The sequence below is a fragment of the Calidris pugnax genome, unplaced genomic scaffold (assembly GCF_001431845.1).
Source record: "Calidris pugnax isolate Ruff unplaced genomic scaffold, ASM143184v1 scaffold34, whole genome shotgun sequence".
In the NCBI taxonomy this organism is placed as follows: domain Eukaryota; kingdom Metazoa; phylum Chordata; class Aves; order Charadriiformes; family Scolopacidae; genus Calidris; species Calidris pugnax.
Window position 1 is genome coordinate 2,718,559 of NW_015090771.1, and position 18,280 is coordinate 2,736,838.

Sequence of the window (18,280 nt, forward strand, 5' to 3'; positions counted from 1 at the left end):
GCAGTGTACCTTTTAGCCCGCTTTAAGGGTCAGTAGATTTTAGCTATTTCAAACCTAAAGTGGGAGTAAATTGCAAAGCAGCCTGTCCCCTGGTGAGTCAGTCTTGCTGACAACTCACTTTTTTTTTTTCCCTTTCTTTAATACCAAATGTGTCTGGCGTGAGCCTTTCTGCTGACAGCAGCTGTGGCAGCATGGCATGGGGAGACATGTGGTCCCTTAGATAGAGAAGTCCCGTGTAATTTAGAACTGTACAGATCAAGAACAGCATCATGAATTTCGTCCAGGCGTCGATAAGAGCCCTGTGCAGGTATTGGAGCTCTGCTGTCACACTCAAGACTAAGACAGGCTATTTGGTAAATGAGCTGCTGCAGTCCGAGCTAGCTTCTGTCACCAGATTGATTTTAGGGATGCTGTAAAGTGGAGAATATTGTCTTGTGTAAGTAAACATTTGGATGCTATTAATGATATGTTTCCTGTACTTTCAGTAGGACGAAGGCTGAGAATGCCAGCAACCAGCACCTCTCCCCCTGCCTCTCCCAATGCAGTTGCCTAAAGGACTTTTCAATTATTTAAATTTAATGACCTTCCAGCTATGTGATTTTTTGAACTTTGCTGACTGTAAAGAATATGCTTCATTAAGAGAATAGCGTCAGACTTGGTCAGGAGAGGAAGATTTGGCTGCACACTTGTAGTTCCTTGAGGGTGGCATCTGTAAAAACGTAAACCCTTATTTGGCCTGAAATCTGAGCTTTTGGCCTGCCTGCCAGGTGTGCTTCCCTGAAGTATGACTTGATTCTAAAATGCTCCCCTCTAGCTGTGTTCTTTTGTATCTCTGTAATTCAGAATGTGGCCACGTGCCACTTCTCTGTCCAAGCGCAGTGTGCAATTTGTGCCAGGCCAGTTATAAGAGGCTTGAATTGGAGTTTAGAGACAATAGAGCCACTAGGCAGCTGCAGCTAGCCCCTTTGGAATAATGTGGAAGTTGCAGGACCATTTTATCAGGCAAACAAGTTTTGGAGGTCTGCTCACAACCTGCTGTAAGGCCTTTTGTCTTCAGTGGTAAATTTGAGTCAGCAGCAGGAGGATAACCTGTCTCTGCTCTCGTAACAGCACGCCTCAGATTTTGGGCAATGTTTGGTGCTGTATAATCCTTCACTGAAACAAAGGTGAGATATATATTGCTGATACCACAGAGAAATGGAAAAAAAATGCCAAAATGTTCTTACTGTGGTAGAACACCAGTAACTCTGAAGTGGAGAGATGGACTCTTTAATAAAACATTAGGCTTTAAGAACGGAGAGCTGCTGTTGCACACAGAGGGCCGGACTTCAGTTTGCCTTTCCCTGGAGAAGAGGCAGGGTGAAAGCATGCAGAATGTAGAAGCTGGAAATAACAAACTAGAGCTCCATCAACAGTTCTGCTCAGCACCTAAATGACCTTGGGCAGGGAGTTATTATTTCCAAACTAATCAGTGTGCCTAATAGTTTAGAAAGTCTTTGGGATAGTTACTGTCTAGAGCTCAAGAGAGTGGTCATTTTATTAGTGCTCCTGCTGTAGCTGAAAATCATGGGTTTGATTGCAGTGATAACATAAATTGATATATAGTAAAAGAGAAACTTAGTCCCAAAAAGCCTCTGATCTAAATGTATGCACCCGAACCAAAGCACTGATTGCTCAGTTAAGGTCAAATCTTTCTTCTAAGCCATAGACCAGTTAGGAACTGGTTAGTTTTTCTTAGCCTTAGATTGAATATACAGTTAAAGTCCTATGAAAGTATATATATAAAGAAACACGTACAGTGTCATGCAAATTATTTTTTAGAGATTATTGATAAATTGGTATATTGCTTTTTTTTTTTTTTTTGCTGTTCTGGGGTTATTTGAAGGGGGAATTTCTTGGGTTTACTATCAGATCGAACATGGCTATACATAATAAGACTTTTATATGACTCCATTAGGCTACAATTACATCTGAGTGGTCAATTGTTGTGTACAAAAACACACCTGATAACACAAGAAGAGGTAGGTATACGCCTTCACAATCAAATCAGTCTTTGCCTACGCATATATAGTAATGCATAAAACAATAGATGGGAAAGGGGGGTCCAGGGATTGCTGTGTTATGGGAGAGAAATAGACATGTATGAAAATTACAGCACCATCGGTTGCTAAGATGACATAAATACCGCCTTCAAATATTCAGAAAAGGAAAAACTGTTCTTCATATCTTTTAAAGAAACTGTCAGTTTGATGCTTATTTGCAGGAAAAATTGTTCACCATAAATAAAGTAATAGAAACATTTTGGAGACATGGGAAAAATAGGCCAACTCACGGAAAGGTACTGTTTTTGACAGAAGAACTCAACCATGCAGGAGAAACTGGGACTGAGAATGCTTTTGAGAAAAACAAAGATAACTGTCAATGCATTTGCAAAGGATAGATGGTTCAGCATAGAGAGAAACATTATTTAAAGCTTGTTCAATACTGAATATGTTTACCTTGGTCTGGATTTTATAAATGATAGAAAACAAATGAAAGAAATTAAGATTTAAGTCAGATATTTATATGTTTGAGTATGTATTTAATAATTTTCTGCAGTTTTTAGAAACCTTGCCATTCCTAGGTCTTCTGTCACCATCAGTAAAAGAAAACTTTTCAGCAAAGCAGAAAAGAGGATTTGCTTTGAAATTGCATCTTAGAAAGGGCTTATGGTAAAAACGAATAGATCCCATGTTCATGCTGAGTAAAACAGGCTCATTGAATGAAGCCGAGTGTAGTGGATATTTTCTGCCTCCGTGTTCCTCGCTGCCTTCCTCAGGTCATTTATAGAGCAATTTATGCAGTTAGAGGCTGCCTTTCAATCCCACTCTGCTGCACTCTCTGCTGAATTCATACAGCATTTACAAATACCCATACTTTAAGAGGATTAACGTTCATAAATGTCTATGATAAACTTACTGTAGATTCCCGGAAGAGTATGATGTGCATAAGTGTTTTTTCCTTATTTTTTTTTTTTTTCCATGTTAAAGAAGGTTACCTTGGTTTTTTCTGTGCGGCTGTACTTCGATTCACAACGTTAAAGAAGGTTACCTTGTTTTTTTCTGTGCGGCTGTACTTCGATTCACATTTCTGCAGAGCACTCACATATGTTTGACTTTAAGCTTTTGAATTGCAAGGAAGTCATTTGTATATGAGCACCTTTTCAGTTATACCTCACAGAATCCAGTGGTTCTGACACGGAACCTCTGCCTTTACCTCACATTGTGCTGAGAGGTGGTCCTATCATATTGCACAGGATGATTCCTGCCCTGAAATCCTCTGTAATCCTCTTTATTTTAGTCTTTGACATTGGAATAGCATGTCTTTTTATTTCATGTGGCAAGTTGGTAACATGTACTTAATTACCTTTCCATTCCTTGTCATCTGCCTAACCTGATTTGCCCATATTTCTCATCCTCTTATATGTTGTGTGATCTAGGGATAAATGAGGATGTTTTTTATAATGCAGTTTTGGTTCTTCAGCTAGCATTGCTTTAGTAAGACTTGAGGAAGAACTGAAATTTGTAAACCTAACAGGCATTTTCCTTTTGTAAAACCGACTAAATTTGGGCTGTGAGATTTATTCCATGGACAGCCTTAGAAAACACATAAATCTTTCATCAGTTTATGTTTTCTGCTATTTTTAATACCCCAAATCTGTCACATACATTGTTGACTCAAAACATGTAGCAAATACCAAGTAATCAAAGCCAGAGACAATTTATAATCCTCATGTAGACCGCAATAGGGATAGCTACTGAGTGTATTTGATGAGTTAGAATTTGGGGGCGGGAGGAGGAGGTTGGATGTGGCCTGAAAGTTGTTCAGAAGCCATGGTGAGGCATTAACTGTTGAATTCACAAGAGACTAGTGAGACTTCATTAAAACTTCTCAGTGTATGTGAAGGAATGCAATTTCAAAGTCATTTCATGAATTCAGTTTAAAATGTTAAATTGAAAGCAATAATGCATTCCAAAAGGTTTTGTGTAAAATATACCCGACTGATGTATTGAAGTTACATGAATTAAGAAAGAATATTGAAGGAAAATGGAAATCAGCACTGTGTCCAATTAAGTGAATAACTGTTACAGTAAACGTGTGCAATATTTTATTATTTAAATACCAACTTAAATTTAAAATCAGTCCTTTCAATGTGACCATCAGCAGTAGATATTTGTCAAAAGTAAGCCAACAAAAGTAACTTGATGGAAATGGTGCATTACCCTGTATAATAGATGATAATTCCCAGTAGGACTGCCCTGAATACTCAAGGGAAGATTATCATAGATTTACTTTCTTTTTAGCTTCTAGCTCACAGTGCTGTCTAAGCATCATTAGATATAGTTAATAGTTTCTTATACTTCTATCCTACAAGAAAGGGTCTGGTTTTATTCATCCATTATTTTAATCGTTACTGCTACATTTTAAGAACCTCACAGATAGGTCAGCATTATATAGAATGTTAAAAGAACACCTTCACCAACCAACAAATACCCCTTAATAAATCCTCTCTCTTAGATATTCCAGCATTATAATGAAGTTCTTTTATGTTTCTTTTAAGCTAATCTTCACCTACAGTTATAAATTCTTGTTAAATGATAATTGTTCTGAAAGCCTTAGCAACTGGGGGAGCTCCCTAGCCATTGCTTTTGGGTTAAAAGCGAGACTGTAAAGAGGGTTCACAGTGAAGATGTTCAAAAGACCTTTATATCAGGCAACACTTTCTGCCCGCATTAAACAAATATTGTCTATACATTGCTTTATTTGTGTTACTAGAATCTCATTACTGTAGTTTTAAACCCTTATGAACTACATTGTTTTAGCTAATGCCAAGCCCAGGCTTGCTTAATCTCTGGTGGATTTCTTGTTCACCAAATCCAAATTACACTTCATGTGGTTGTTTCATGTTGCACGTTTTAGGACAGATAGTGTGCTGCTGCTGGTAGGAGTCTGAGTGCTGGATTTGGTGTCTCTGGAGTTTGGTCATAATACAGATCCTGTTATTCTTGGACTGCTGTACATGGTTCTCATTGATTGTCAGGTGGGCCTGATGCTTAGCGAAAGAGGTCTTGCTTGATGGTTTTTAGCTAAGAAATTGCTAACTGCTTTCACAGTCAGCAAATGAATCCCTCATTCTCTTAAATATCCGAGTCTTTGATGTAGGAGCCACATTTATTAATAATTTGTCTAAACTCTAGGGCTGTGCAGTCCCCATACTGACTGGGTAGAAGTCCTGATATTGTAGTCATATGTCACCAGGCATAATAAAAATATTAAAATGCAATTAATGTGGGAGGAAAACATTATTCCAATTGAAACCAACTTGTTAACGCTAGCATTGACCTTCTCAGTGGATGAATTACTGTGGACATTAAAAAGTGGAAGTCACTACTGTCATCTTAGATAAGCGGCGTGTGGACTGTAGAAATAAAGTTGTCATGAACTTCACATAGATTGGAATGTATCCACACAATCCTTGAAGAATGATCGCTGACAGAAAGCTGACATCTGAGAATCCTGTGCCTATCGGATTTGTTATTCAGTCCTTCCATTTTGTCAATCTGATAATGAAATGTTTCTTATCTTTGCTAGACTCCTTCACCTAAAGTGGCAGAAAAAATCTCTGAAGTGTGCACCTCAGATGAGTTGTCTTCTGAAGTAAATTCTGTGTGCTTAAGTGTAAGATTTATGAGTGACTTAAAATATGAACACATAATATTCCCAAAGTACATGGTGTGGGCATACAGTATCCTAACTGCTTTTCTCAGCAAGGGTTCAGGCCTTCCTTTTCCTGAAGGGTGATGCTAAATAAAGTCTAGTCTTCATAGTGGTAATCAGGTAAATTAATGTACTTACATTTTGAGCTGGCTTAGTTAAACTGCATTGAACTGTGGGTGGATTCTCATTCAGAATCAAAATAGCCTTTGTTCAGTGTAGCCTATTTAACTTCCAAAATAAATTACAGCAAATGGAATTAAAACTACTTCAATTCAGTAAAGTATGCCTGCACGTAGGTTCAGTGTAATTTTACCAATCTACACTCAATTCACAGCTTGAATTCAAAATTAGTTTACCTTAAAAGCATGAGAATGTAAGCAGGAGTAGGCTGGGGTGGTTTTACTAGCTGCTGATGAACACTGAACACACCCACCTTAGATGTTCAAAGAACCTTTAGCTTCCTCAATGAAACATGGATAAATAATACTTTTTTTTTTACTTTTTTAAACCTTTTTTCTGGGATCTCTCCAACAATCAAAGCACATCTCTGGGGTTAAAAAAGAAAACTACGTCAGACATAGCATACTCAAGCTTCTGTACTACGTTCCCTGGCATAACTTCACTTAGCAGGCACATTTATTAGAGAAGTTCATTAAAAACTATGCCTTCTTAAGCAACACAAGGCTGGTAAGAAAAGAGAACATTCTGTATCAAACTGGTTCATGTGGGGGAAATAAAGGCAAGCAAGAAGTGGGGAAAGCTAATTGTAAATTACCAAAACCGATGCTGCATGGAAAGAATTTGTGCCACTTAGGAGCTCTGTGTTGTTTGTGTACCTCAGTGACTTGGGCACTTTTGAAAAGAAACTCCAAGTGGCTGTGGTACTTGTTTGCGCAAAGCCAAATTGCTACTGTTCTGTATTCTGCCCATCACTAATTTATATTAATATTCTGCATCCATTTAAGAGGAAAAGATGTGCCTGAAAAGTTATTTGTGTCCTTGAATGTAATTGACTGTGAGTGTTCCATAATTTACAGTAATACAAGATACTGTTGATGTCTCTCAGGATATTTTTCTCACCAGCCAGTCAAGATTTTTTAACTCTGAGCTGCTTGGAATGATACCATTAATCTAACGAGGTGACTGCAATATGCCGGGTAATCCAGCGTGATGAAGAGCTGCCGCAGTCCTTTGAGATGGGTGGCAACAGCGTTTTGTACAGTGTAATAGAGTGTCTGGAAAGGAGTAGTAATGATACAGCTGAGAAGTAGCAGGTGTGAAGAATAGGCTTAGTCAGAGCTCTGCGGGGTGCGGTTGTCAGTTCTTCTGTATTTCCTCATTAAAATTCTGCCATTTGGTGAAGGATTCACTATGGCTCTTGAGCCTTTACTGGTACAGCAAAACAGAAAAGAAACTGGTTACAAGTTCTCTGTGTGACTGGCGTAGCATTTCCAAATTTACAATATCCCACACATTAAAAAAAAAAAAAAAAAGCCTTCAGTTCATTGTTTTGTCCATGAAGGAGGGCAAAGACTATGGAATCTTTCTCTACTGTCATAGTTACCTGGTCACAGGTATCACTGCCCTCACATAAATCCTCCCTGTGGACAGGTGGGCTGATGTTGCAAATGTGTAGTGTGTCCTTGTTTACATATAGGCAAAGCAAGGGTGCTAAAAATCCCAGTTTATTCCAACCTATGAGATTTTTTTCTTCTGAGACTACAAAACTGGCTGATCTCTGTGACCTCATTGGTCACAGGGACTTTGGTATAAAGGCCATGTCCCTTTTGACTTGAGTAAGAGGAAGCATGTGGGCAAGGTTAGTTCTTACAAAGACTGCAGGATCAGAACTTCAGAGGCAAGCTCTTTATCACAGGGGGAAACCTCACCATGTTTAAATGAAAGGAACTTTGCCAGACTTCCATGCAGTGATGTTAATGTGACTCCAAATGGATGAGTCTCTAATATGTTGGAAACCACATCATTACCATGTTTTGTTGATCTGGGATTATTAACAATGTCCTTATTCCACATTATTTATTCCAGATCACCAGACTAGCTCTGACGTTAACTTGCCAGATGTCAGGACAGCATCAGAAAAAACAGACCTCAGTTTGAAAACAGAGTTACTTTCTGAAACGGTAGAAACTAACGAGCAGTCGATATTGGTGCTTCCAGGAAGAATATCATGTGAGGTAAGGTTTTTGGATGCTAAAATCTTTGGGATAACAGTCAATGTTCTTCTCTTCCTGCTGCAGTCTTATTCACACTATAACAGTTTTGAAAACAAATGGCAGATAAGGGGCCAAAATGAGAGTCCGTGAAGACTGCAACGGGATTTATTTTGCCTTTGTGTCACATCCACGCTGCAGCCAAAGGATTTGCAAATAGAGTAGTTTTGAGACAGCCTCTGAGGAATTTTATCTCTGTTAGAATTATTTGGCAGTCTGGGTAGAGATATTACTGTTATGGGGACTCTGTAGTTTAGAGGGAGCATGTAGTCAGGCACTTTGTGAGAGAGATGGCATGTCTCTTAGCAAGAATCCGTGATGGGTATATGGGTACGTGCATATGTGCCCATACTAAATGGGTTACACAAGGGCTTATATGAGAGTATACCTTGTCTGATTCTAAATTAATCGGAAGTATTTATACATGCACGTATATCTGATGGACAAAAATGTTCATATGTATTGGTTTTAAGCAGAGTTGCTGTGAGAAAATATGTGAAAATATAAAGTACAATATCCAGCACTGCATTCCTTTCTATAAGTAAGTGGCCACGGTCAGATATGGAGGTTGCAGTGTACATGGAATGTCATATATTTTGCTTGCTGTCTTTCAAAGATGATTTACACACATTGTTTCCTTGTTGAGACCAGTACAGTTCTAAGGGAGTAACATTCCCTCTGGTTCAGAAGGCAGTAGAGGGGTATTGTCTCCTATTACCTGCTGCTTCTGGCTTACGTTACTGTCAGTTCACTGTAAGAGTTTAAGTGAACCTTAAAGTATTTTAGGTGGTTCTTATTAGGCAAAATGTCATTCTTCTAGACTATAAAGTAGAATGGTCTTAGTGTAATAATTCACCTACTTATGCATTTAAAATACTGTTTTAAAATATTGTTAGCTAAGCTGAATTTAAAATACTACATTAATTGAGTCATTCACATCAGTAAAACACTAAAGGATAATACTGAGATAGCATCATGTTTTGGTATTATGATATTTTTTTTTTGTATGAAGCCGTTGGTAAAGGAACTTTCCTTCCAACTTAGGTTTTCATTTGCATTTTATACGTTCAGTATAATTTTCCAAAGGACTAATGGGAACATATTTTCATTTTATAGAACCCTGGTGAAATATTCATTTTGTTGAAAGATGAAATAGATGATGAAACAGTAGAAATTGAATTCATAGCAGATAATCAACGAATTAGGACACAGCCAGCCTCCTGGAATAACAAGGTCAAGTACATGAAAGCCTTAGGTAAGAAAATCATTCTTTACCTTTAAGTAAACAGAAAAAAAATGGAATCCCTTCACTTTTTCTGATAAGTAGTTTCACTTCTCACTATTTTTTGTAGGTGTTTCCTGTACATGGGTTTTGCACACAGAACATTTATTAATAATGCAGAGAAGCAAGGCCTCCTGATTTATGGGAAACTAGGTTCTCTTAGATTGTTTTTGTGTGGTTAGATGGCAGGTGGCAGTCTTAAAATGTCATTGATTAGTCACAGATTAACATTCTTCAAAATCACTGCCATAAAATGCAAAGCTAATATTCTTTTCTTATTACTCTATTACTAAAATGTTTAATTTTATATTTAATGCAGCAAATTTAGTTATATTGCTCTCTATAATTCTTACTGATACAGGAAATAATTTTTTTTCTCAGTTCATGTCCATGCCATTTCTGTCTCACTAAGCTCTGCTGGTTTCTAATGATTTTTTTTCAACTGGTCTGTCCATAAATAGTAGCCAAGAGCTTCAGCTAGTTAACAACAGTTTCTCTTAGGAGATCTGTGCAGATTTAAGGGTGGCACCTATCCCCACTCACTTGATGTGAGTTAAAAATTAAGAAAATTTTCACTTAAATATTCAGAGTGTAGCTTGCTCTTCCACTGCATGCTGTGAATTCCAAAAGGAACTTATATAAAATTTTATTCTAAACCCATTGCAATACAAAATTAGATAGGAAGAATATATAGGCTACAATTTTCAACGGTGGCTTCTTGGAGCTACGTTTGGGTAATTCTGTGTCCTGGTTGTCATTCTGAACACTGTCCTGAGACAATCGCCCCATATGGCCTTAAAGTTCTTTATTAATGTGATGGTGCAGAGAGTTTGGTTTTAGAGACCTGGTTGGGAAGTACACGACCAACAGGAAACTTCTGTCTGTAACAGGATTTCAGAGAGGGAAATCTCAAATCCTCATTCACACATCTTAAAAGATTCTTCCAGAATTATTCTGTGAAAACATTGTTTATCACAGGAATGTTTCTATAGTGAATGAAGAAATAAAATATGAACAGTAAATGAAATATTATGAAAAAATTGGTAGAGCGCTGCAGCACAAGTTTAATTTTGTTTCTTATGTCATTTGCATTTAATGCTTCTCTCTGTAGGCTTTTTTCTCTGTTTCAAAATCAGGAAAAGTTGAAAGTTTCGGAGTACCCTTTTTTAAATTTTTTTTTTTTTCTTCTGGCCCTATTTCTCCTCTCCATTTTCAGGGTTGCCCATTTTTATCGTTCTTTTGTGGGGAGACTTAGAATTTTAAGAAAACGGTGCTAGTGCTGGTACGGTACAGCAGGATGCCTGGCACAATGAATACTAATGAATTATGAAATGTGCTCACAAAGAGGGCTCATGCTGCATACACAGAGCAAGTCATACTTAAGTAACAGACTGCACAAATGCCTCTTTCCTTTGCTTTTACTAGGTAAACAACTGGAATGGAAGTAATTATACTGCAATTTCTGCAGCCTAGTTCAAATCCAATTTTGAGAACCTTGCCTGCAATTAAGAAAAATGTTTCAAAAGATGAATAGCAATTCCACTATTTGTAATAAATGACCTTTTCCTTAATTTGTAGGCATAAGGGAGCTGATTATAGGTCATCAGTCTATCAAAGGGAAGTTGGAAATTTGAAGTGTACTGTTTTCATCTCCTTTCTAATGTGAAGCAATACAATAGCTTTGTTTTATACAGATTTACAGATAATGTATTTTCTTTTGTCAGCTTTTTAATGTTAGACTGAAAGACCTGAATAAAAAACTGACTACACTGAATCATCTGTGAAATGGAAATGTAGTTCATTTTCTGTGATATTTTCCTTTTCTTTTACTCACTCCCTGAAACCTCTGCTTTGGGATTGTAAAATATTTTCAGCTACTGTTCTGATTTGTGTTTTATAAGATTTTCCTGCTGGCCCTGTATATGTAAATGTCTACTGTGGGGGAGTCATTAAGACCACAGCACAGATTGAGTACTATACTGCACTGGAGGAGATTGAGCACATTTTTAAGAAAGTGGCTGACCCAATATCTTTCACTTGTCAGGTAAGTTGAATTCTGCATTTTTAATTAAAAAAAAAAATAAATGTAAGTGCCAATGTGACCTAAGAGGTAATACACTGTGCTGTAAAGACTTCTTTTGATTGCACAGTAATGAGTAATGGCTCAATAATAGGCTCAGGATTAGAGAGGCCTGTGTTTGAGATGTCTAGTTGTAAGCGAGTCAGGCAAGTGAAAACAAACTGTCTCTTTTTTATTTGTTTTTGTTGTTGTTGTTGTTGTTAGGAGAGTGATATAAACATCCTTTGTGCTGTATATGCCCAATGAACAACATCCTGAATTATAGAGGATGAAAATAATAACAAACAGTAGCGATGTCCCTCTCCATTGAAAGTGTTCTTTTTAGTATTTTTTAAAACCAACAGAAGCAAGTAATCCTAAATCACATTGTATTTGGAGGATTATTTTTCATTATTCAGCAAACGGGATTTTTCTGGCATAGCTTCTATGGAAGCCAGTAGGTTGCTATTCGTATAGAGTCCATTTACAGCTGCTGAATTATCATTCATGTTGTTTGCTGGTTGCCATGCAGATTCTTTGCATATATTTAGAAGAATTCAGGTTTTGAGCTGGGTTTCAAATCAGCACAGCAGGCTGCAGTGCTCTGCAGCATGTCCTTTACCAATGGCACATACCAAATAATAAGAAAAGAAAGCATCTATTAAGAAAGGACGGAATCTCAAGTATCATTTGTTGAATGGTGGGTAGCCCAAGCAGACTTGTCATTATGTCTATATTGTAATTGCAAAGCCAGAACAAAAATAATAGTCTGTGTTTCCAGTGCAGACAGTCTCATTTTCCTGTGACAAATCTACCTTATCTACCACCTAAGGCATTACACTCATAATGAAAGGATTAATAAAAAATGATGTATTGCATTATTAGTGTTCTATTAAGGATGGGAGTAGATTCTTTCCAAGTACAAGTCACTTCTTCTGTTCTAAGACAACATGCTGTTGCACAAGAAAAATAAAATCCTTATAATATCCATCATTCTTTAGCCTGTATTTTGAAGGACATAGAAGTAAGCTTCTGACAGGTTTCATTGAAATTTTATGCATAAGAAGTGTGTCATAATGATTTTAAAAATGATAATTAACAAAGTAACCTGGATACCTGCAACACACCTGGTATTTCCACTGGAGAATTATTTGTGTTATTCAGGAGTCTGACCCTTCATTTAACCATGAGTAACATTTAGTAAGACACATGCAATTCAAATTACATTCAAATGAAAAAACAATTCTGTGCAGAGCAGTAGTGCACACCGTACAGCTGTAACATTATGACTATCAAGTATGTTTAACAATTTCCTCACCTTCATTCATTGGGATAATAAGCAAGGGTTGAAATGAGGAGATGCTGTTTGTCTGCTCTTAATTTTATTGTTTTGTCAATTGAAAAATTAACGCCGAGAAAACTTTTATAATCAGGTAAGTCTTGCAATCCACACAGTATTATGGCTGCTCTGTGGGAAAGTATACTAATGGTAATTCTTTTGTAAGTGGATATACGTGTTGGAAGATTTGTCATCATACTTAATGGTATCTTCTGGGTCACCGAGTGAGGTACACTAACTAACTAGGTAGTTAAACTAGTTCCACAAACTTTTAAAATACTGTAAACTCTCATGTAAAACTGACTTAATGGCAATAAGATACATCGTAAAGATGCAATTTACAGAACATCATTTAACTTAATATTTAAAAATATGTTCATACAAGGAAAAGCAAAATAGACTTGATACTAATTAGAATTCCCATCAAGTAGCAGGAGTAGTAATAACTTTTATTTAACCAGGATAATTAAAACCTTTGAGACTATCAGCTTCTTTGCAAAAGTATCCTGGGGCAACAGTGGTTTATCTATGCAAAGTAACAATCAAACACAATGGAAAACAAAATTAAAATAAAATAGAAAAGCTTACAGCAATTATTGATCAAAGCAATATCACTCTCTGGTTCAAAGAAAAGTTCAAGATTTTCACAAATGCTTGCAATCTGAGAAGTGTCTCCTAATTAAAATTCTGTGATGAAAGCAAATTGCTACAGTAACGCATACCAAAGACACAATGCTTTGGTAAAATGCTTTCATTGTATTATGTATTGTGTTGCCAGCCCTTCCAGCTACTTTGAGATGGTATCATCTTTGAGGTTATTGTCCTCTTCTCTATTTTGTGCCACAATGAGGCCAAACATAAACAAAACCCAACATATGGGCTTACAGCTATGCGTGTCTTTAGTGATGGTGAGGTCAGTTCATATATCTTAGAGGGAGACCAGTAAAGTGTGGTGCTGCTGCACTTATGAATTCCTCTTTTTAGATTAAATGTATTCTAAGATTTTTACGAAACATCTTTTTGGGTGAAACTCTTTGCCACATCCGATGGATTTTAATTTTCTGTGTTCCAAATTTGTCTGAATTTAAAAAGCATTTACCAACATTAGCAAGGCATTTTAGTATCATAGAATGGTTACAGTTGGAAGGGAGCTTAAAGATCATGTCATTCCACCCCCACCTTGAACACTTCCAGGGATGGCGCAACCACAACTTCTCTAGGCAGCCTGTGTCACCATCCTCACAGTGAAAAATTGCTTCCTTATGCCTAATCTAAATTTACCCACTTTCAGTTTTAAACCATTACCCCTTGTCCTATCACTACACTCCCTGATAAAAGAGTCCCTCCCCATCTTTCCTGTAGGCCCCCTTTAAGGTACTGGAAGGCTGCTATAAAGTCTCTCCAGAGCCTTCTGTTCTCCAGGCTGAACAACCTCAAGCCTTGTTGAACCTCACGAGGTTTGCATGGGCCCACCTCTCAAGCCTGTCAGGGAAGTCTGGATGGCATCCGTTCTTTCCAACATGTTGACCACAAACTGGCTGAGGGTGCACTTAATCCCACTTTCCATATTACTGATGAAGATGTTAAATAGCACTGGTCCCAGTACTAACCCCTAAGGAACGCCACTTGTCATCGGTCACCACGCAGACATCGAGCCATTGACCGCAACTTTTTGAGTGTGATCATTTCCTTATCCATCTCTCAAATCCATCTCTCTCGAGTTTATAGACAAGGATGTTGTGTAGGACAGCAGCAAATTCTTTGCACAAGTCCAGGTAGATAACATCAGTTGCTCTTCCCTTATCCACCAATGCTATAGCCTCATTGTGGAAGGCCACCAAATTTGGCAGGCAGTTTGCCCTTTGTGAAGCCGTGTTGGCTGTCATCAATCACCTTGTTTTCCATGTGCCTTAGCATAGTTTCCAGGAGGATCTGCTCCATGACCTTGCTGGGCACAGAGGTGAGACTGACTGGCCTGTAGTTCCCTGGGTCTTCCTTTTTTCCCTTTTTGAAACTGGAGGTTATGTTTCCCCTTTTCCAGTCAATGGGAACTTCGCTGGACTGCCCCAACTTCTCAAATATGATGGATAGTGGCTTGGTAACTTCATCGCTTCCTTATGCCTAATCTAAATTTACCCACTTTCAGTTTTAAACCATTACCCCTTGTCCTATCACTACACTCCCTGATAAAAGAGTCCCTCCCCATCTTTCCTGTAGGCCCCCTTTAAGGTACTGGAAGGCTGCTATAAAGTCTCTCCAGAGCCTTCTGTTCTCCAGGCTGAACAACCTCAAGCCTTGTTGAACCTCACGAGGTTTGCATGGGCCCACCTCTCAAGCCTGTCAGGGAAGTCTGGATGGCATCCGTTCTTTCCAACATGTTGACCACAAACTGGCTGAGGGTGCACTTAATCCCACTTTCCATATTACTGATGAAGATGTTAAATAGCACTGGTCCCAGTACTAACCCCTAAGGAACGCCACTTGTCATCGGTCACCACGCAGACATCGAGCCATTGACCGCAACTTTTTGAGTGTGATCATTTCCTTATCCATCTCTCAAATCCATCTCTCTCGAGTTTATAGACAAGGATGTTGTGTAGGACAGCAGCAAATTCTTTGCACAAGTCCAGGTAGATAACATCAGTTGCTCTTCCCTTATCCACCAATGCTATAGCCTCATTGTGGAAGGCCACCAAATTTGGCAGGCAGTTTGCCCTTTGTGAAGCCGTGTTGGCTGTCATCAATCACCTTGTTTTCCATGTGCCTTAGCATAGTTTCCAGGAGGATCTGCTCCATGACCTTGCTGGGCACAGAGGTGAGACTGACTGGCCTGTAGTTCCCTGGGTCTTCCTTTTTTCCCTTTTTGAAACTGGAGGTTATGTTTCCCCTTTTCCAGTCAATGGGAACTTCGCTGGACTGCCCCAACTTCTCAAATATGATGGATAGTGGCTTGGTAACTTCATCGACTAGATCATTCAGGACCCACGGATGAATCTCATTAGGTCCCATGGACTTGTGCACCTGAAGATTCCTTAGATAGTCTCGAACCTGGTCTTCTCCTACAGTGGGTACTTCTTCATTCTCCCTGCCTTCTGCAACCTGGGCGGTGTCACTAGAGCACTTACTGGTGAAGACTGAGGCTTTCTCCATACCCCAGGTAACCAGGACTGCTGTTTCCTTCCAAAGGGGCCCCACAGTTTCCCTAGTCTTCCTTTTATCACTGACGTACCTGTAGAAGCTTTTCTTGTTGCCCTTGATGTCCCTGGCCAGATTTAACTCTATCTAGGACTTTAGCTTTCCTAATCCTAAACTGCTCAATCGGCTGCTTGAGCAGTTTCTCTGTATTCCTCCCAGGCTACCTGGCCTTGCTTCCAGCCTCTGTAGGCTTCCTTTTTCTGTTTGAGTTTCTCCAGGAGCCTCCTGGCTTTTTTGCCTGATTTCCTCTTCCCTGGGATGCATTGCACCTGAGCTTGGAGGAGGTGATCCTTGAATGCTAACCAGCTTTCTTGGGCCCCTCTTCCCTCCAGGGCCTTCATCCATGATACTCTACCAAGCAGATCCCTGAAGAGGCCAAGGTCTGCTCTCTTGAAGTCCAGTAATGAGCTTACTGTGTTTCCTCCTCACTATCCTAAGGATCTGGAACTCCACCCCATCTTATGGTCACTGCAGCCAAGGCTGCCCTTGAGCTTCACATTCCCCTCCTTTTTGGTCCAGCATAACTGGAGGTTATGTTTCCCCTTTTCCAGTCAATGGGAACTTCGCTGGACTGCCCCAACTTCTCAAATATGATGGATAGTGGCTTTGTAACTTCATCGACTAGATCATTCAGGACCCACGGATGAATCTCATTAGGTCCCATGGACTTGTGCACCTGAAGATTCCTTAGATAGTCTCGAACCTGGTCTTCTCCTACAGTGGGTACTTCTTCATTCTCCCTGCCTTCTGCAACCTGGGCGGTGTCACTAGAGCACTTACTGGTGAAGACTGAGGCTTTCTCCATACCCCAGGTAACCAGGACTGCTGTTTCCTTCCAAAGGGGCCCCACAGTTTCCCTAGTCTTCCTTTTATCACTGACGTACCTGTAGAAGCTTTTCTTGTTGCCCTTGATGTCCCTGGCCAGATTTAACTCTATCTAGGACTTTAGCTTTCCTAATCCTAAACTGCTCAATCGGCTGCTTGAGCAGTTTCTCTGTATTCCTCCCAGGCTACCTGGCCTTGCTTCCAGCCTCTGTAGGCTTCCTTTTTCTGTTTGAGTTTCTCCAGGAGCCTCCTGGCTTTTTTGCCTGATTTCCTCTTCCCTGGGATGCATTGCACCTGAGCTTGGAGGAGGTGATCCTTGAATGCTAACCAGCTTTCTTGGGCCCCTCTTCCCTCCAGGGCCTTCATCCATGATACTCTACCAAGCAGATCCCTGAAGAGGCCAAGGTCTGCTCTCTTGAAGTCCAGTAATGAGCTTACTGTGTTTCCTCCTCACTATCCTAAGGATCTGGAACTCCACCCCATCTTATGGTCACTGCAGCCAAGGCTGCCCTTGAGCTTCACATTCCCCTCCTTTTTGGTCCAGCATAGCACCTCTCCTTGGCTCCTCTGTCACTTGGAGAAGCAAACAGAGCAATCTTAAGCAGCCAAATAAATGTTGAAAATGTAAGGAAATAAATAGAGTAAAAAATGAAATAAACAACTTTTTTTGCATAAGTTTCAAAAGAAAAAAACCTGAAATCTTATGGTAAAATAGGGAGAATTGGGATCATACTAACTGAATCACAATGCCGAATGAACTTGCTATCAGAATATATGAGGGTGAGTGTTGGCTAAAGGCCATGATTTTTTTTTATTCTCTCACTTTCATATAACTCTGCATTAAAGAAACTCTCTTAGGGACTTTGTGTTCTTACAGGAACCTGGTCTATAATTCATTTATAATTCATAATTAAACGTCTTCATATTTCATTTTTTACTTTCCATCAACTTCTCATTTCAGCGTTCTGCTGGATTTACATGCTGTATTTTTCTTTCAGACTTTCTACCAAATGCAACTATTGATTCAATTATTTAGTGTTGTGGTTTCTTGGTGCAGATTTCTTAGGTTTAAAAAAAAATTGAAGCTAAGGTCATATCCTTATTACTGAAATTGCTAGGTTCATGTTAGCTTGAGTGACTTAGAATTCTGGAGAGATTCAGGAAGTCTTTATGACAAACTTTGGGTGAATAATACTTCCATGATTCTGAGAGACTTGCCATCTTAAAGGCTGTTTTTATCATAGCCATCAAACAGGGTTCCAGTTATGGTGCATATTGAAAAAGAAGAATGAAAATAAACTGCAGCCTTTTCTATGAAAACTTCTAAGAAATAGCTATATGACTTATGTGGTGACATTATGTATGTGCCTTTACCTGATCCCCAGAGATAGTTCCTTTGTTTTTAATATTTCAATCTTCTAAGCCACATCAGCAGCTGTTATTTTAAATGTTTCTTTCTTCTCCTCTAAGTATGAAATCTCTTTATATTCTACCACTGGCTAAAATTGTCAGAAATGCCTAAGTGATTTTTAAGCTTAGCCCATTCTCTTTGGCAGAAGTAATCTAGATATTGAATTGCATATAAAGTAGTG

General features: G+C 38.9%; 1 protein-coding gene across 1 annotated transcript in view; it reads left to right on the forward strand.

Moving 5' to 3' along the window:
• The window catches only part of BANK1 (B-cell scaffold protein with ankyrin repeats 1), a 153,710-nt gene that overhangs the window by 34,584 nt on the left and 100,846 nt on the right, over window positions 1–18,280 (forward strand). The window contains exons 4-6 of the mRNA XM_014940406.1: window positions 7,804–7,952; window positions 9,105–9,243; window positions 11,172–11,314. Coding sequence (XP_014795892.1) covers window positions 7,804–7,952; window positions 9,105–9,243; window positions 11,172–11,314 — 431 coding nt within the window. The remainder of the gene's footprint in view (window positions 1–7,803; window positions 7,953–9,104; window positions 9,244–11,171; window positions 11,315–18,280) is intronic.